This window comes from Neofelis nebulosa, chromosome 10, assembly GCF_028018385.1.
Source record: "Neofelis nebulosa isolate mNeoNeb1 chromosome 10, mNeoNeb1.pri, whole genome shotgun sequence".
Lineage (NCBI taxonomy): Eukaryota > Metazoa > Chordata > Mammalia > Carnivora > Felidae > Neofelis > Neofelis nebulosa.
The window spans coordinates 43,321,140-43,341,876 of record NC_080791.1 but is presented as its reverse complement, the minus strand read 5'-3'; the positions used below and the strand labels follow the sequence as shown (position 1 = coordinate 43,341,876).

General features: G+C 39.7%; 1 protein-coding gene across 1 annotated transcript in view; it reads left to right on the top strand.

The window, feature by feature from the left end:
• Positions 1–20,737, top strand: part of LOC131486553 (uncharacterized) — a 47,396-nt gene that overhangs the window by 7,426 nt on the left and 19,233 nt on the right. The window contains exons 7-9 of the mRNA XM_058686475.1: positions 823–1,305; positions 19,153–19,472; positions 19,703–20,118. Coding sequence (XP_058542458.1) covers positions 823–1,305; positions 19,153–19,472; positions 19,703–20,118 — 1,219 coding nt within the window. The remainder of the gene's footprint in view (positions 1–822; positions 1,306–19,152; positions 19,473–19,702; positions 20,119–20,737) is intronic.

The window sequence follows — 20,737 nt, the reverse complement described above, 5'->3', positions numbered from 1 at the left end:
AACAATCAATATGTATGTTTATTCAGTTTACTCCAGTCTTGAAAGTTTTAAATATGGCATTGGTGGCTTTTAATTTTTTCTATATTCCAAGTGCCTTTATCACGCATTGTACAAAGACTATTTATTACTTATAAAATCAGAAAGCTTTGACAGAGAAAGACCAAAATTGTCATTGGCAGAGTAATTTTAATGTTATTAGAGCAATCTCAAAGCCACTGAAAGGCAAGGGATGTGTGAACAGGGCTGAAACAGAGTGGGCCCATAACAGAGAGTATGTCTAGACAGCAGAGGGCTAAAATTGGCATTTGACTAAATCCAGGGTCTGAACAGATAATGTAAAGCCACAACATTCTTTTCAGAAGCTTCTAAACTAAGCATACATGGATTTCTATAAAATTTTTGACATTTGAAAATGTCACAGGTACCAGTTATATGCCAGTCAATACCCACATAATAGCTAGGTGCTATTTATTTATTAAATAGTATTAAAGATAAACAACACAGGAAGAGTTTTCTGAAGTAAAGACAAAAAATGAGGTGTGTCCTGAAACAAATTATCCAGACTGACATTAAATGACTGCTTCACACAGTTCACAATATGTCTGGATGTTTTTCCTTTTTCTGTATGATTTGAAGGGTTTCTGTGCTATAGAGGCAGTCACAACTCTTGCTCTTCATAGATAAGCCATCTGAACTCTCTTCACTCTTTTCTTTTATATTTCCTTGAAGGAGGGGAAATGAAGAGGTCATTGGTGGGTAGAAAATCTTTGCCCCTCAGGACATGGAAACCCATTCACTGACCTAATTTTTGCCTCTTTGTAGTGGATAATGTGCTGAGTCAGGAAGCGACCAGTTGCTACATGTGCGTTTCTGAGGATGCTGGAAGTGTGATGTTTGGAGTCACCCATCCTGGTGTGTCCAGAGAGCCTGAGAGCCTGGCGAGCTTAGCAGCCTGGGGACCTCAGGTCTTCACCTCTGGTAAACATTACTGGGAGGTGGATGTAACACGCTCCCCAAATTGGATTCTGGGAGTCTGTAAAGATTCCTTGATGAGTGATATTGATATCATTTGTGATCCTGAGGCAGCATTTCTTCTGTTTTCTTTGAAGATACACAATCGTTATAGTCTCTCCACGAACTCCCCGCCCTTAATTCAGTATGTGGAAAGGCCTTTGGGTGAGATTGGAGTATTTCTGGATTATGACAATGGAACTGTGAGCTTCTATGATGTTTGCAAAAGTTCCCTCATATACAGTTTCCTTCCTTCCTCCTTCTCTTTCCCTCTGAAGCCATTCCTTTGCTTTGGTTCCCTCTGAAAAAACAAGTTTTGTGAGCATTTATTTGATGAATTCCCATGTCTGAGGAAATTCCTGTCATGAAATCTTTTCATGTAAAACAACAGGATAATAAGGGTCTTTGAGCACACTGACTTAAGGGAACAGAATCATTGTACGTTTATAAAATGGCATTAACTATGTTGACTATATAAATTTGTGTATTAAGTTTTCTTTTAATAAAAAATTGTTTATTTTGGAGCATTTTCTGGAATATAATAAATGCCTTCTCTTCTTTCTTTCTTTATTTTTATTTTTGTTTTATTTTTTATTTTTTTTAATTTACATACAAATTAGTTAGCATATAGTGCAACAATGATTTCAGGAGTAGATTCCTTAGTGCCCCTTCCCCCATTTAGCCCATCCCCCCCTCCCACAACCATTCCCGGAACCCTCAGTTTGTTCTCCATATTTATGATTCTCTTCTGTTTTGTCCCCCTCCCTGTTTTTATATTATTTTTGTTTCCCTTCCCTCATGTTCATCTGTTTTGTCTCTTCAAGTCCTCATATGAGTGAAGTAATATTATTTTTGTCTTTCTCTGACTAATTTCACTTAGCATACATAATACCCTCCAGTTCCATCCACGTCATTGCAAATGGCACGATTTCATTCTTTTTGATTGCCAAGTAATACTCCATTGTATATATATGTATATATACCACATCTTCCTTATCCATTCATCCATGGATGGACATTTGGGCTCTTCCCATACTTTGGTTACTGTTGATAGTGCTGCCATAAACATGGGGGTGAATGTGTCCCTTCAAAACATCACACTTGTATCCCTTGGATAAATGCCTAGTATTGCAATTGCTGGGTCGCAGGGTAGTTCTATTTTTAGTTTTTTGAGAAACCTCCATACTGTTTCCCAGAGTAGCTGCACCAGCTTGCATTCCCACCAACAATGCAAAAGAGATCCTCTTTCTCCACATCCTCGCCAACATCTGTTGTTGCCTGAGTTGTTAATGTTAACCATTCTGACAGGTGTCAGGTGGTATCTCATGGTGGTTTGGGTTTGTATTTCCCTGATGATGAATGATGTGGAGCATTTTTTCATGTGTCGGTTGGCCATCTGGATGTCTGCTTTGGAGAAGTGTCTATTCATGTCTTTTGCCCATTTCTTCACTGGATTATTTGTTTTTTGGGTGTTGAGTTTGATAAGTTCTTTACAGATTTTGGATACTAACCTTTTATCTGATATGTCATTTGCAAATATCTTCTCCCATTCTGTCAGTTGCCTTTTAGTTTTGCTGTTTGTTTCCTTTGCTGTGCAGAAGCTTTTTATTTTGATGAGGTCCCAGTAGTTCATTTTTGCTTTTGTTTCCCTTGCCTCCAGAGATGTGTTGAGTAAGAAGTTGCTGTGGCCAAGGTCAAAGAGGTTTTTGCCTGCTTTCTCCTCGAGGATTTTGATGGCTTCCTGTCTCACATTTAGGTCTTTCAGCCATCTTGAGTTTATTTTTGATTATGGTGTAAGAAGCTGGTCCAGGTTCATTCTTCTGCACATCGCTGTCCAGTTTTCACAGCACCACCTGCTGAAGATACTGTGTTTATTCCATTTGATATTCTTTCCTGCTTTGTCAAAGATTAGTTGGCCACACATTTATGGGTCCATTTCTGGGCTCTCTATTCTGTTCTGTTGATCTGAGTGTCTGTTCTTGTACCAGCCTTTTCTTCTTCTTTTTTTAATAACAGTTTTAGTAAGATGAAATTTACATACCATAAAAATCATTCCTCTAAAGTATATACATAATTCAGAGGCACCTGGGTGACTCAGTCGGTTACCCGTCCTACTCTTGATTTCGGCTCAAGTCACGATCTCACGGTTTGTGAAATTGAGGCCCATATGGGGCTTCTGCTGACAATGTGGAGCTTGCTTGGGATTCTCTGTCTCTCCATCTCTCTCTGCCCCTCCTCCTCTCTTTCTTTCAAAAATACAAAAATTATAAAGTACATAATTCAGTGGCTTTTAGTAATATCCCAAGAGTTGTACAACTATCATAACGATTTAATCCCAGGACATTTCCATCACCCCCAAAAGAAATAAATACCCTTTAATACTTACTCCCTTTTCACCCTCTCATCCCTTGTCAACCTCAACTCTCCTTGCAGTCTGTATGGATTTGTCTATCATATACATTTCATGCAAAGTCAGTCACACACAGCATGTGGCTTTTTGTATTTTTATTTTTGTATTTTGTAAAAATTCACATAATGTTTTCAAGGCTCCTCTGCATTGTGAGCAATGTGTTTTACTTGCATGTTTGAACAAGATTGGGGTAGAAGAAATGAAGTGGTATATATCTCAGCTTAGTATGCAAAAGGAGTGATGCTTAATCTTCTCTTCAAGGCTGACCTAGTTGGATAAATCCAAGTATCTGACAGGCATTATCATTCCTCTAAACCTTAGTCATTCATCGAATCTTGACTGAAACAAAAGCTTTTTAGGGAAGTCCTTCTGACTCCACAGATCAGGGTAGTTCCTCTTGTTCCATACTCTCTAAGCATATTATATTACCTTATAATTATCAACAAACTTTCATCAAATTGGTAGACACTTATTAGATTGAAACTTATTAGACTGATACTTATTAGGTTGAAAATTCTAAGAAAGTAGAGGCAGTATTTGTCTCACTTACAACTCTATTCCCACTATTCAATGCAGTACTTAGACCATAAAATACAATAAATTAAACATGAATAGATAAATGAGCAAAAGAGTTAATGTAAGCAAATATTATTTCAGCATTGAAACATGATTTTTCAGAATACAGCTAACATAATAGGACAAAAAATACTAATGGGAAATGTCAACAATAGACAAGAAATAGATTAATTTCCAGATTCATAGACTAAGAAAAGTCCATTATTTTAAGGTATGAAATACCGACAGCAGAATTTTATTCTGTAGTGTTGATTTTGAGATTTCCCTAAGATAATCAATATAATCTAGTAGAAGATGAAGACCCTACATAAAGTGATAAAGTGATAGGGAAACAAGAAATAGCACTTTGAATAATGGAGACTATCAGTTTCTAAACTGACATATGTGTTAAATTACTTACTAAACATAAAGTGGTATTAACTTCTCTAAGCAGTGCATAAAACAAAACTTGTTTAGATTTGAAAAAATAATACAGATGATAGAGAATAGAGAATTCTATAATACCATGTGATATCTATATCTTGTAAAAAATTTTTTTAAGAAAGAAATACTTTGGAGTACAGTCATAGGATAAATAATGACTGAAATATGAAGCAACCACATAATCACTAATGTGCTTAATCCCATGACATTGAGGGTTCACTTCTCATGGGTAGTTGGTGCAAGTGAAAGCCTCTCTTAGGACCAGTTAGGGGATAGACTAACCTGATCTAACAAGAGCCTCCACATTGAAATGAGTTGGAAGATGTGCTCTCTCACATGGCTGCCCAAATAGCAGAGGTGGTCAAGAGGTAGACTGACATAGTCAACCACTGGCTGTTATCTAGGTGTATGTAAAACTCCAATTTGTGGCCTTGTCCCATCCAGCAGGAAAGCTGCAAAAAATATCTGGGGCAAAGGGATCTGACTTTCAGGAAATGAGTTGGTGTTTTCTACAGCTCTTGTGTTCCATTCCTATTGGTTTATGCTTAGGCATTGGAGCATACCAAGCTGTGAGAAATGTCCGAGAATTCTGGATACACAGTGAAAAGGAGATCAGTTTTTATTGTTTCAGAAGAAAATATTGAAATGATTGGCACAGTAGGAGAAATTCCAAAAGGTTGTGATTAATGAAACACAGGGGAGCCTCAACAAAAGAGATATGGTGTTGTTCAAGGTTAGGTCCAAGTCCAGTGTTCAAGAAGGTATAAACTCTGCTCTTCACATTTTCCAAGTGACAAGTGTTTACCTACTCAAAGCCTGGCTAACTGAGAGCCATGAGACAAGGAGCCTGTTTTTTGCCTTTTACTCCCTTAAATGGGTGACTAAGACAGAAATGATTCTCCAAATTTTGAAAATAGTTATCAGAAATGTTCCATTATTTTTTCACCCTAACACCCAGATTCTGTAGTTAACTTTTTTCCCCTCCCACATCTTTCATGCAGCACTGTGTTGACTAATAGAGAGACTCTATTGCGAATTTTTTCCTGACTTGCTGCCTCTTTCCAAGTGATCTCAGATTGTATAATCTTATCTGCTGGAGCTTCAGTCTAACACTCCTTTTCTATTTTTGCCTGTGGTTCCTGAGATTTTTTTACAGATTCTAACACTTTGCTGAGTAACAGCAAATACATCTGAAGTTTGATAATATTAAGTTTTCTTCCTTTTCAAAGAAAATTTTATAGCTAGCATTCTTCTTATTTCTCTCAGATTTTCTTGTATCTCCAGGCAGAATTAGCTACTTTAAAGACATTCAATATTTGCCTTCGATATTAGAAGATGGGACAGTTTACATTTCTTTTTTTTTAATATGAAATTTATTGTCAAATTGGTTTCCATACAACACCCCGTGCTCATCCCAACAGGTGCCCTCCTCAATTCCCATCACCTACCCTTCCCTCCCTCCCACCCCCCATCAACCCTCAGTTTGTTTTGTTTTTAAGAATCTCTTATGTTTTGGCTCCCTCCCTCTCTAACCTTTTTTTATTTTTATTTCCTTCCCCCACCCCCACCATGGTCTTCTGTTAAGTTTCTCAGGATCCACATAGGAGTGAAAACATATGGTATCTGTCTCTGTATGACTTATTTCACTTAACATAACACTCTCCAGTTCCATCCACGTTGCTACAAAAGGCCATATTTCAATCTTTCTCATCGTCACGTAGTATTCCATTGTGTATATAAACCACAACTTCTAATAATCCAGTGAAAAAATGGGCAGAAAACATAAATAGACACTTCTCTAAAGAAGACATCCAGATGGCCAACAGGCACATGAAAAGATGCTCAACGTCACTCCTCATCAGGGAAATACAAATCAAAACCACACTCAGATACCACCTCATGCCAGTCAGAGTGGCTAAAATGAACAAATCAGGGGACTATAGATGCCGGAGAGGATGTGGAGAAACGGGAACCCTCTTACACTGTTGGTGGGAATGCAAACTGGTGCAGCCGCTCCGGAAAACAGTGTGGAGGTTCCTCAAAAAGTTAGAAACAGATCTACCCTATGACCCAGCAATTGCACTGCTAGGAATTTACCCAAGGGATACAGGAGTGCTGATGCATAGGGGCACTTGTACCCCAATATTTATAGCAGCACTCTCAACAATAGCCAAATTATGTAAAGAGCCTAAATGTCCATCAACTGATGAATGTTTGCATTTCTATTTGGTACATTTTCTCAGCCATCACATCAAAAGTATTTTATTCTTGATAGTCCTGGAGATGTTTATCACATTCATTCTATCTACCTCTTAGGTTTGATTACTTATGTAGAATTAATATAACCTGATGGGGCTCCTGGGTGGTTCAGTCAGTTGAGCGTCAGACTTTGGCTCAGATCGTGATATCACGGGTCGTGAGTTCAAGCCCTATGTCAGGCTCTGTGCTGACAGCTCAGAGCCTGGAGCCTACTTCAGATTCTGTATCTCTCACTCTCTCTGCCCCTCCTCCACTTGTGTTCTTTCTTTCTCTGCCTCTCAAAAATAAAGAAACATAAGAAAAAAAATTAAAAAAAAAAGAATTAGTATAACCTGAAACTTACTTATGAGTGAAATGAAATCAAAGTGAGGCCATTAGAAAACTTCCCAATTATTACACTCAACATCTGGGACTTCCTTGGTATCTTATCCATGAAAATAAGATATTTATTCCTTTACCTGGCCACATTTTTTTATATGGCAAGAATTTTTATTCTCTTATGAAACAAAAAGTAAAAATGACATGAAAGAAAATGTGGAAAGAAAATGCTCTTATAAAACAGCCTTGGGGGTGCCTGAGTGGCTCAGTCGGTTAAGCGACCAACTTCCGGCTCAGGTCATGATCTCACGGTTTGTGAGTTCAGGCCCTGCGTCAGACTCTGTGCTGACAGTTCAGAGCCTGGAGCCTGCTTCGGATTCTGTGTCTCCCTCTCTCTCTGTCCCTCCCCTGCTCACGCTCTGTGTGTGTCTTTCTCTGTGTGTCAAAAGTAAACATTAAAAAAATTAAAAAACAAACTGTAATTGGATAATTGTATCTTCTACAGTTAACAAATGAGTTGGTGCTGCCACTCACGCCCAAACTTGATATATCAGGCTGAGCTTGTTCTCTTGTTCCTAAAGTTCCAGAAATGAGAAAGATAATTATGAGTAGACTCCAAGAAAAACTTTCTTTTTGAAAGGGGACAGGATTTTGAATTTTGACATTATAAATTTTTAGGCTGTTTGTTTTCCCTTCTCAGTGATAGGTATCACTGTGTAACTGAACTGCTCCAAACACTTTCATCACCTGAGATTTTAAGAAGGGACTAGTTTTTTTGATTGTTTGTTTGTTTTGTTCTGTTTTGAGAAAGAGACAGCACAATCAGGAAGTGGGGAGAGAATCCCAAAGTAGGCTCCCTGCTGACAGAGGGAGTTCCAATTCAGGAACTGTTGAGATCATGACCTGAACCTGAACGGAAACCGAGTCAGATGCTTAACAGACTGAGCCACCCAGGCACCCCAGAATGGGACATATTTCAGTGATGTATATTCTCTCCTGTCCACTTAAGGAATAACTTATAGATCCTTGTACTGGAGCCAAGATCTTATCAATTAAAACTTCTTTATTTATTTAAAGTTTTTTTTTTTAATTCTAAAATACTTTAATAATATTGATAGGAAGACTGATATACAATGCAATTATGCATTTTATAAGGAGACTCTGTACATCAGGGAAGCATCCTGAAGCATCAGACTTTTATTTATTTACATTTTAATTGTGAATTGTTACACAAAAGAGAACACAAAATCTCCTATATCAATGTAAATAAATATAATATTTGTAATGTATTACAAATGTAATAAATGTAAATAAGTAAATAAACTGAAAAGACTTGAGCCCCAAAGCATCTTGTTTCAAAAGAACACGAATGAGATGAAAGATGAACTAAATTCCTTAGTGGCATGGACAAAGCAGAGGAGCAGTTCAGGAAATCAAATCCTGTTTCCAACTTAGCACATTAAAAGAAAGTCAGGCAGTAAAAGACGGGCTTGAAAATTTCATCTCAAACCATAGAGAATGTTGCATAAGCCTAGATAACAGTCTCCAAATCAACAAGATAGAAAGGTTAGAAGTCAAGTGAGCAGGTTATGTGTGGCCACCTTACATACAAACCTCTAGCAACTTTGCAAAATTGTCAATTGTCTCCCTGTGGTCACTCAAATGTCATGAACTTCAAGGAGCTTGGACCTACTCTATCTCTGTAGCCATGATGCATTTGACAGTAACTGAGAAATCTAAATACCTCCCTTTTTCCCATACAGAGAGAAGACACTACCTTTTAAGGTCACTTCAGCTCTTTTGTTTTGACCAGATATTCTGATTCTTCAGCACTGCTTTCATGGACATTGAAGGAGAAAATGAGAAAAATCTACTTAACGATTACAAGTATGGGACTGCAGAAGAAATAGAAGAAATCCATGAAACAGCCATAATTTTCTTAACATTAAAGTAAAGAGTAAAAGCCACATTCATCAGTTAAACAGAAACTATCTTTTTTTTTCTTCCACTTAGTGCAGATAGGAATTAGAGGGGAAAATGGCTCGCCTGCATAATTTTCAAAATAAAAATTCAAAGAAAGTAACTGAATCTTCTGTGTTAGGAAATCATGTCAATGTATATTACAAATACACAAAGGGGTAGGGGCTGACTCAATGCCCAGGCACCCACTACACTGGCTACAACTTAGGGGAGGAGGGGTGAGATGGAAGCTGCCAGAAAGGGTAGAGAGGTTCAGCAGGAGGATCAGCATTTGGAGGTCAGCAAGAGAGGGCAAGCAGCATGGAGGAGAAGGGAAGAAGAGGGTCATGAATGCACTCCTCCCCCGGTTATTTCCTTCTCCAAAGACCTTTTAGGATCTGGCACCCCATGTCCCTAGGACCTTACTAGGAGCCAGCAGCATACATGTGCTCCCACAAAATTGCTACAATTCTGCTTTAAGGAGAAAGATACATCTATTGGTCAGAATGATTTCGAATATCATTTGATACGACAAAGGCACAATTGCCTATAAAATTTAAGCCATGAGTTAGTTTTCTGCCAAGTTGTCATTTACATAAAAACCTATATTGGTTTTTTTTTTTTTTTTTTTTTTTTTTTTTTTTTAAATTTTTTTTTTTAACGTTTATTTATTTTTGAGACAGAGAGAGACAGAGCATGAACGGGGGAGGGGCAGAGAGAGAGGGAGACACAGAATCGGAAGCAGGCTCCAGGCTCTGAGCCTTCAGCCCAGAGCCCGATGCGGGGCTCGAACTCACGGACCGCGAGATCGTGACCTGGCTGAAGTCGGACGCTTAACCGACTGCGCCACCCAGGCGCCCCAAAACCTATATTGGTTTTATTTATTTTTTAAAATTTATTTTGAAAGAGAGTAGCAGAGAGAGAGAGAGAAAGCAGGGGAGGGGCAGAGAAAGAGGGAGACAGAATCCCAAGCAGGCTCCACACTGTGAGCACAGAGCCCCACACAGCGCTCAAACCCTGGAACCATGAGATCATGACCTGAGCCAAAGTCAAGAGTCAGAAGCTTAACCCAATGAGCCACCCAGGCACTCCAGTTTTATTTTTATGTATAGAAAATATATATACTTTTTCATTTTCCCAACCTGGAATTTAGTTGCATCTCAGATTGCTTAATAAACAGAAAAACATAAGTTTCCATCCCTTCCTCAAGATTTTTTTTAACATTTACTTATTTATTTGTGAGAGAGAAAAAGAGGGTGGGGGAAGGGCAGAGAGAGAGAGACAGACAGACAGACAGAGAATCCCAAGCAGGTTCCGCACTGTCAATGCAGAGCCTTCGGGCACCCCTCGCAAGATTTTTTTTCCTAAAAAATTAAAAACCAGTATGACTTGTGCCAAAAAGGAAGAGCATATCAGATCCTGGGCTGGACTGCCTGAAGAGGACTAATTTGCTGTGTTACAAATAAACTGCAATGCTTTCAACTGACCTGTCAGTGTGGTATGGAGGCGTCCCTGGGGAGGGGGCTCTTTGCTGGAAGGTTAGGAACCTCCAGAAAGTTTTCTCTGTTCAGTTTCTCTTTTATCACTTCTGAACCTAAATGGAGTAAAACAAACTCTAGAGGAAACTGGGAAATTAATAGATATGTTTTAAATCTTGCGAAATCTTAACTCCAGTTTGGAGAGATTAGGGAGGAGTTTGTGATAGGTTTATAGAAAGCCATGACAGTAAAATTTTATAAAGGCCAGTGGAAATAAAGATGTTATAATAAAAAAGAATTATAATTACAATACAATTTGTGACTCATCTATGATTTTCATTTTCCACAGGGGTTAGTTAACAAAATGTAAGAAAAATTATGATGCAACCATATGAGGAAAGAAGAGAATACAAATATGTGTGAAGGACAAGGGAATTAGCTAAATTTTTCTCTTAAAGTTAAAAGACATTTTATTCAAAAGTGCCAAAATAAGCTTATTATTTAGTATCATGTACATAACAACAGAGACTTACCTTTTTTGGTGGAGATACAAAGATATAGAAGACAATATATCTGTCATCAAAAGCTTACAAATATAAACAAAATCTTCACAAACCAAAATTACTTCAAATATTTTGTTCGATTCTATATACCCTTCTTCCATCCATTCTTAATACAAAATTTCTCTTCAGTGTCAGCACTTGCACATTTAAGAAATTTTAATGTAAAGGGGATCTATTGTTTAAAATAGAATATATACTCCTCAATATATTCCTCAACCATATCATACATACTATCATTCACATTTGAAAATACATAAAGCCCAAATTTAAAAAACAACTAGTTTCATTTAATAGAGTATGCTTTAAAATAAATGACCAGAGGTAATCAGCATCCTGATTTTTAGACAAGAGTGAATTCAAAAGTCCTCATTTACGATACTCCAACATGTCACAAATGACATCTTCCCACATCACTAATTTTGGGGTAGTTATTGGCCACTTTTAAAAGGCCACAATCTGAAAAATGAGAAATGATTTTTCACATTCTATAACAAGATTTTCCAAGAACTTCTGCAGAAATTCAGTCTATTTTTACACACGTGGAACCATAAAATAACAGTCTTATTAATTTATAAAATTCTAAGCAATAGTACAGATTATTATTCCATAGTTCCAGTGAAAACTGAAAATAATAATATATAGATACACACATAATATATACATATGTATTAGGCATTTTACCATTGGCTTTAAGAAAGATGCAAACTTCCTGGTGGTTAAATTGAAATTCTTTTTTAAAATCTTTAAGTTAAAGATAAATGAATTCTTCCCCTTGGAACTCTGTACCCACTTGAAGATTCTGTAATTGGTCTCATCAACACTTGAAGGAAAAGACACCTAGTTGGGTAAGTGGCTCTGTGTTCTCGGTTCTGTGGACAGAAGCTGAAATTTTCAGCTCTCCATGGTCCAGCCAATGCTTCTGAACAGACCAAATTTGATTTGGAGACTATCTTTATATCAAGATTCTTGAAGCTTCTGCAGTACAGAAGACCAGCAGGATATACTTTCCCATTGTTCAATGAGATTAATTCCCTTCCTAATCTCTAAAAATACTGACTACAAACACCTCTTAGTGCTGATTCAATCTTGTAGTTAATTTTTACAAAAATAATGTCTGCATGATAAATTCATGTCCCACGTTCTCTTGTTTTTACCCTTACATCTAACTGTATTTGAATATGCTATTTGAATCCTTCCCTTGTTTGATAATTTCTGCCCTCTCCTCACAAAAACTTAGGCTCTAATGTCATTGTATCTTCAAAACAGCTATTTAAATCCCTTCATTCTGATCACTTTCTAGCCACTCTTTAGAAGTTAAATTGGCATTTGAGATCAAAATATGAATGATTCTTATGGCTGGTTTGGCAAAATGAAAGTGTAAGGTCACATGTCTGTCATCCTGGATGATTTAATTATGGGTTTAGGGAAAAGAGACATAGGGAATAGGCGGGAAAAAGAAAAAAAGAATTCTAGATGATTTAGTTAAAAGCAATTTGTCAAACTCAAGTTACTGGAAAAGATATCTTGACTGAAACAAAGAATTATTTGAGAAATTACATTTGACACTACCTGATTTCTAACTACTAATTATCTATATACACTTAATAATAAGATGTTATTGGGGCGCCTGGGTGGCGCAGTCGGTTGAGCGTCCGACTTCAGCCAGGTCACGATCTCGCGGTCCGTGAGTTCGAGCCCCGCGTCGGGCTCTGGGCTGATGGCTCGGAGCCTGGAGCCTGTTTCCGATTCTGTGTCTCCCTCTCTCTCTGCCCCTCCCCCGTTCATGCTCTGTCTCTCTCTGTCCCAAAAATAAATAAAAAACGTTGAAAAAAAAAAATTAAAAAAAAAATAATAAGATGTTATTTATAAAAGCCTGTATCAGTGGAGTGTTTAAAAATTATTAGTATCTTTACAAATTAGTACATAACATAGGATTTAATTTAGGGCTTTTAAAATTATGGATATAGATGAACATAGTGAAAAACATATACAGAAGAGTATCTGGAGAGCTAAAACTCTTAGGATTAAGTTTGATAATAGCTTGTTAGTATTCTTTTTATTAATTTATTGTCTTCTTTGTTTATGTTTTAGAATTTGTAGTAGCAACAATTAACTGCTCATGTGAAAAGAAATTGTATTTTTAGACATCACATAGCTCTCATAGAGCTCATGTAAATATTTATTTAAGTGCACCTAGGAATAGTTTTAAACAAAAAAGGAATATGTGTATGCTATTTAGTCAACTTAAAAATTACTAGAACAGAGGGGCACTTGGGTGGCTCAGTCATTTAAGTGACTGATTTTGACTCTTGATTTCAACTCAGGTCATGATCTCATGGTTCATGAGACTGAGCCTTGCATCAGGCTTTCGGCTGACAGTGCGGAGCCTGCTTGGGATTCTCTCTCTCCTTCTCTCTCTGCCCCTCCCCACCTCTCTCTCTCTGCCTCTCCCCGCATGTACTCTCTCTCCCTCAAAATAAATAAATAAACATTTTTAAAAAATCAAAGAAACTATGTTTCTAAATTAAATAGATAAAAAGACAATAAATACAAATAATAAATCTAATCTTTTTAGGAAAAGCATAGAGTACCATAAACTCATGAATGGGGACACCGGAATCATTTATGACAAGACAGTCAGAAATAATAAAATGATTTCTCTCTACATATTCTAGAGAGAATAATATTTCCTTCTTTATTTAAAAAAAAAAAAAAACTAATGTAGAGGGGTGCCTGGGTGGCTCAGTCAGTTAATCCTGTCAGGATCTCATGGTTCATGAGTTTGAGCCTCGTGTTGGGCTCTGCACTGACAGTGTGGAGCTTGCTTGGGATTCTCTCTCTCTTACTCAAAATAAAATAAACTTAAAAAAAATCTAACGTAGAAATATGCTCAAACTGTAACAAAAGGAGGACAAGATATAAACTGTCCTGTAATCCATTTCTAAGCTCTGTCATTTTGGACAGAACTTGCCATCTTTCTTTTCCATGCACATTCCCATGAGGTAATTTATGGCAATGAGTTATAGAGTTATAAGTCTTGCTCTATGTAGAAGAAAAATCAGGCTATAATTTCTTTTTTCTTTTTTTAATGTTTATTATTTAGTTTTGGGAGAGAGAGAGAGAGAGAGAAAGCATGAGTGGGGGAGAGTTAGAGAGAGACGGAGATACAGAATCTAACGCAGGCTCCAGGCTCTGAGTTGTCAGCACAGAGTCCTATGCAGGGCCCGAACTCATGAACTGTGAGATCATGACCTGAGCCAAAGTCTGACAACCCACTGAACCACCCAGCGCCCCTCAGGCTATAATTTCTCACCAATTAACTGTTTTCTCATCACTAAGAATTCCCGATGTAGTTGTCTAATTGAAATCTTTCAGGGGCACCTGGGTGGCTCAGTCAGTTGAGCGTCCCGCTTCAGCTCAGGTCATGATCTCACGGTTTGGTTCATGAGTTGGAGCCCTACCTGTGGCTCACTACCGTCAGTGCAGAGCCTGCTTTCGATCCTCTGTCCCCCTTTCTCTTCCCCTCCCCCACTCATGCTCTCTCTCTCTCTCAAAAATGAGTAAACATTTATAAAAAAATAAAAATAAAAACTTTCATAACTTAGATTATTTATATGAAACCAGATTAGATCTTCTCAAGTGGTTTCCTATGGTAAGAAGTACAGTAGTTACTTTTGGCCTCAGTCTCCAGAGCGAGGGTTCTCAGATCTTCCTCTTACTGATTCAGAAAGAAAAAACATAAATGGAGGATTTTCCTGCCCACCAAATTCAGGTGGTTTCAGTTTTATTGGGAACTGACAGTAAGATTATTAAAGGAAGACAGACTGGGAACAGTGCACTGGAACATGGGGATGTGGGGGATGGGGGAGGGGAAGGAGGATCTCCTGGATATGTAAACACTCCACTGGCCCCTTGGCTTTTTGGCATTTACCCTCCTGGTCCCACTTCATTCAGGTTACTATCTTCCTTTATTCATCTAGACTTCTTATTAGCGCCCTTGGTAGATTGTGATTCTCTAAGTGTGCTTTGCATGGCCTCCCTCAATGAGCTCCACATCCCTACGGCTTTAATCATAACTCTCTAACCTAAATTTCCCAATAGAAGATATCCCCCATGTTCCACATTGGTATTTCTAAATATCTAGCAGGCAATGAAATGAAATGTTTTATAGATGGCTCACTCCCAATTTATTCTATAATGTCCTCAATATTTTCACCCCATCTCCACCTTCAATCATCCTCCAAATCTGTTTCTTTTTGAAGATTATGTGCAATACATTTAAATTCTAACTTTACTTTGTCAAGTATTTATGTCAAAGAAGAGCAACCAAAACACTAACAGAATGATGAAAATAACAATTTACTGTTTAAATTTTTTTTAACACTTATTTATTATTGAAAGACAGAGCATGAGCAGGGGAGGAGCCAAGAGACGGGGAGACACAGAATATGATGCAGGCTCCAGGCTCTAAGCTGTCAGCACAGAGCCCTACGCAGGGCTCGAACTCACCAACTGTGAGATCATGACCTGAGCCGAAGTCGGACGCTCAACCGACTGAGCCACCCAGGTGCCCCACAATTTACTGTTTTATAGTATAGAATCAACATGCTGTTTAACTAAAAGATGATTGATAGATTATCTGCAAACAAAGCTCTCATGACTCTCTCCAGGCACACAGTGATGTCCTGGAAAAGGTCCCCTGTCACCTCTGGTACCTCTGGACTAGGGTGGACGGTCCAAGCATAAAGACATAGAATAAAAGGCAATTCATAGAAGGTTTGGATCAGCCTCCTGGAATTTGATAAGTGTCAGAATAACCTGATAGTTAAGAGGAGGGATTCTTTCTTCTTGGTTGTATTAAGGAGAACACTCATTATAATCTCTTTCCCACACGCCCACTTTCATCAATAGGTATCAAAACCTATTAGCTTCATAGGAGCGTTCCAGGATTATGAAAGTAGAACTGTGAGCTTTGCAATTGTTGCCCAAGTTCCCTTATATGCAGCCACTCATCTTGCACCTTCCCTGTCCATCTCATGCCTATCTTTTCCATAATCACATTTGACCAGGGGCAAATCAGGAATTAGAAGGAAATCTGAGATGCAGCACCTGGATGGCTGGGTCGGTTAAGTGACTTTGGCTCAGGTCATGATCTCGCGGTTCATGGGTTCAAGCCCTGCATCAGGCTCTCATTGTCAATGCAGAGCCTGCTTTGGACCCATGGTCTCTCTCTCTTTCCCCCTGCTCTGCTCTCTCTCTCCCTCCCTCTCTCTCTTTCAAAAGTAAGTAAACATTAAAAAAAATTTTTTTTAAAGAGGAAATCTGAAAAACCTCTACTTCTTGTGCAATCTTGAACCAGACAAGCAGATGATATCTGTCTTCAGATTCTCTCTAATGTAAAAAAAAAAGTACCATTTTATATGAAGTATCATGGTTTTGGGTGGTGATATAAAGGTATATATTTGAATTGTTTACTTAATTATAATGAAAATCATAATCTATTATATAATGCATAGAATATATGCGGTGGTTCTCATCTCAATTTCCAGACTACGAGTAGGTAAAAATAAAAATGCATGGGGGGCGCCTGGGTGGCTCAGTCAGTTAAGCATCTGACTTCTGCTCAGGTCATGGGTTTGAGCCCCTCATTGGGCTCTGTGCTGACAGCTCAGAGCCTGGAGCCTGCTTCAGATCCTGTGTTTCCCTCTCTCTCTGCTCCTCCCCTGCTCATGCTCTGTCTCTTTCTGTCTCTCAAAAATGAATAAATGTTAATTTTTTTAATGCCTGGCTCTTTTAATTAAATTTAATGCCTAATATAAATATAATGCTCTTTTCTTCGCAAAAATACTGTCACCAGAAAGTTTTTACTTATTTTTTTCCTACTTAAATCCTACTTATCCATCATGCCCCGAATTTAATAATCCATTTTGTGAAGGCTAATTTGATCACTTGTGAAGTATTTTCATTGTAATTTGCATCATAGAAATAAATACTCACTATTGGTGTTATGTCGTAATCTGTGAGTTACAACAGAGTAAGGGTAGTACTGAATATTGATAATAAAATAATGAATATTGACTCCTATCTCATGGGGTAGAAATTATTTCCACACTATTGTAGTTATCATTGTGGAAAGAATAATAAAGAAAAAAATCTCAGAAAATTTTTGGACTATATAATCTCAGAGGAAGTTTTCCTAAGTGGGACACATAAGTTACTAAACATACAAAAAATGAATTGGAATGGATGAAAATTAGTAACTTCTGTACATCAAGACACCATTCAAAGTGAAAGGCAATAATGGGAGAACGTATTTGACATTTTTTGGGGGGAGAACTCCAAAAATCAGTAAGAACAAGACAAGTCAACTTGTTTGAAAAATGGGGGGGGGGAGGGATGATTTGAACAGGTAGTTCACCAACGAGAATATCCAAGTATACCCCTATGCTAAAGTGTTTCACTGCATCTGTCATCAGGTAAATGCAAATTAACATCACAATGTCAACCACAAAATGACAAAAAATATCAAAACAGGTAATGGCAAATGTTGGCAAAAGAATGGAGGAAACAACACAATTACCTGTGTCAGGATATGTTAATCACCAGGATGTGGTTACCGCTATGGTAACCTCTATGGTTAGAGTTGGGGTAGGGTAGACAATACTGGGGGCTGGATGTGGGAGTATCTTTACTTTGTGTTATGAAATACAATTTTCTTTGACAATGTCTTCACCATGTTCTAAATGTTCAGAGACTTCTGTACAGGAAGGTGTAATCTTGGGTCAGAAAGGCAGAACTGTATATTTCCACTCTGTTCACAAATATTCCTGCTGTATGGATTCCAGGGAACTCTGAGGGCATTATTTTCCTCACATGATCTATAAAAAGAGAAAGGAACACTGAACTGCCTTCAGTGAACAACGTTTTCTAAGACTTGGGAAGTCAGCTCAAGGAATCTGTTCTAATTATTTTGTTCCTCTGTGGTACATCTTTATTTTCCTTATTAAATGTGACACTTTAAAGCCACTTTCATAAATATGCTCCTTCTCAAGTGATAATAATCTTTAGATATTACCTAAATATCAGCTGGTTTGTCCTTTGCTTTTCAACATGACTCCACTGATTTATCAAAACATTAAATTGTATGCTTAAAGTTGGTTAAATGATATGTAAGTTATGCATCAAAAAAAGCTAACAAAAAGCATGTCTCTACAGTAAAAATGTATAAGAACATAAGAAAAAAGATACAGAGGGAATAAAAGAATGGAGATGCAGAAAAAAATGGAAAGAATAGAGAGCAAGTGTATTAGCGTTTCAGGGCTACTACGAGATTCTGGACTTTCTGCAATTTTCAAGTTGGTAAAATAAATTTTGTAAAAAGGAGGATGCTGGGGGCGCATGAGTAGCTTAGTCAGTTGAGAATCTGACTCTTGGCTCAGATATACATATATAAAAATGAAGGATGCTGGCCGTAGAGGCACATGTTCATAGAAGTGAACAGCAGTTGTGCAGCTTTTCCAGATGTGCAGGAGAAAGTCTGCCTCCTCCCATCAGCCGGAGAGTCTGCGAAGACTTGTGAGGAAGGTTTGCATATTTTGTGTAGTGTCTCTTCAGTTTTATTTTTCTCCTCTCGTATTATAATATCTTGTTGTCTCTTCTTTCTCTCTCTGATCCAGTCTTTGCAAGATCTTCAGCCCTTTGCTAAAGGAGATGGAAATTCCAGCCCAGCAGGTATGGACTCTCAGGAACACCTGGTGATGTCAGGGGCTGAGACCATCCAGGCCTCTGCATCTGCCTCTTGGAGAACAGACCTGTTTTCCTTTCCCTGTTTGGCAGTTTTATTATTTTCCCTATGGCTTAGAGGAACTAGTCATTCTCTCCCCTGTATTTGTTAGAGAATTTGCATCAAAAACGTTGCCAGCGGGGCCACAGTACCTCTGTGGCTTCTGTCCTTCCATCCTTTCGTTTTATTCTCCCCCGCCGGACCTCAAAGGTGGAATCCTGCGTGTTCTCAACCCAGTAGCTGGAATCGAGCGCCCAAAGGGCCCAGGAGGAGGAGAAATCCTTCTGAAGCCCATGCACTTCCTCGTGTAAAATGTGAGGAGCTGTGAGGACCAGTGAGCTCGTCCTAATTCCCCGGGTGGGATGAGGTCAGAGGGAGCTGGCGCGCTTCTGGGCCGCGCCTTCTACAAGGTCTTAGAAATCCCGAGCAGAGGCTCCGTGGGGACGGGGGGATGGGGAGGGGGGAGCCGCATCAGGGACTCCAGTGGGTTTCGCTTTGTTTTGACCACGCCCCGCGCCGCATTCCTCCCGCGATCTCCCGCCTTCCGTTCGGGTCTTGAGCCACGTCCCGGGGTCGCGTTCCGACCCGAATGCAATCACCACCCGCACTCGCACCCGCACCTGTTCTACGTCACCCCTGACTTCAGCACCCAGAGAAAGGCTCCCGGCCGGGCGGCCGGCTGCGCCGACCCCGTCTCCCCCTAAGGCTGGTGCGCAGAGCCCGGAGGGGCCCCGAGGCTGGAAGCGCTTGGCGACGCCTCTTCGCTCCAGTCCCTCCGGCCCCGCTCGCTCTCGGGCTCCCTCCTGTGGGCCCTTATTTCCACCCCCGTCCTGTCGCCCCTTGGGTCTGTTCCCGAGGCTCCGCTTCCCTTTTATGTTTTTTTAAATTTTATTTTCCTCGGAAACCGCGCCACTACCCCTAGTCGCCCGGTGCAGGTTCCCGGCCTCAGCGGGACGAGTCAGTAGGCCTAGCGAGCACCCCAGAGTCCGCGTGCAAAGGGGGCTTGGCTGCGGGACCGTTCGGGGCCGGCCCTGCGTGGTGGTGGGTGTGGTCGCCGCCGTCCTGCATCCCTGGCGGGAAAGGGGTAGAGATGCTCAGCCTTTGCCTGGGGGATTTCAGATCCAGTTTGAATCTCCGCGAATTGCAGTGTTGGTTTAGGGACCCTGGCCTTCTAGGCTTTTCTTTCACCCTGGCGACAGGGTGTGCTCCACTGCAGTGCCCTCCACTGCTCTCTAGGCGCCTGGAGTATGAACTGGGAAGCCTTAGCCTTGGGGACAGTGGGACCCGTTCCCTCCAGGGTAGGCGACAGGTGGGCCCCACGGAACCCCAGCTTCCTCTGTAGGTGGTTCAGATGACTTTCTCGAAAACTGTGCAGTCCTCTTCAGATCACACATTTACCCACGCACTGCCTTTTTCATAGACACAAAGGGGAGTGCGCAGAGAGGATGTACAATTCCCTTTAATTCTGGGGCTGTGGATTAACAAGGGAAACAAGTCTCTGCTCTGAAGAAGTTTGAGCCCCACCTTGTCCCTGAGGACCTTCTGATGTCAGGATTTCTCCGCTGACACTAGGGCTGTCCCAATGACCAGAGTTCCCTACCATTTAGCCCTAGAGGAATAGGGGAGGGTCCACCTTCTGTACAGCATCCTGTCCCCTCTCCCAGGGTAAGATCCACCCCAGACATCCTCTGCCTCCATCTTTTTTTTGTTCTTGTTTGGTTTTTCCCACCAGTAATGAGCAAAGATCAAATCATTTGGCCCTTTGTTCCCTCCCTTCCCACTTCCCAGTGGCTGCCTTACTTGAGTCACCGCCCAAGTCCAAAACCTTTGTCTTCAGTTAATTAATTTGTTTGAGAGAGAGAGAGAGAGAGAGAGAGAGAGCGCTTGTACAAGCAGGGAGAAGGCTAGAGGGAGAAAGAGAGAATCTTAAGCAGGCTCCATGCTCATCATGGAGCCC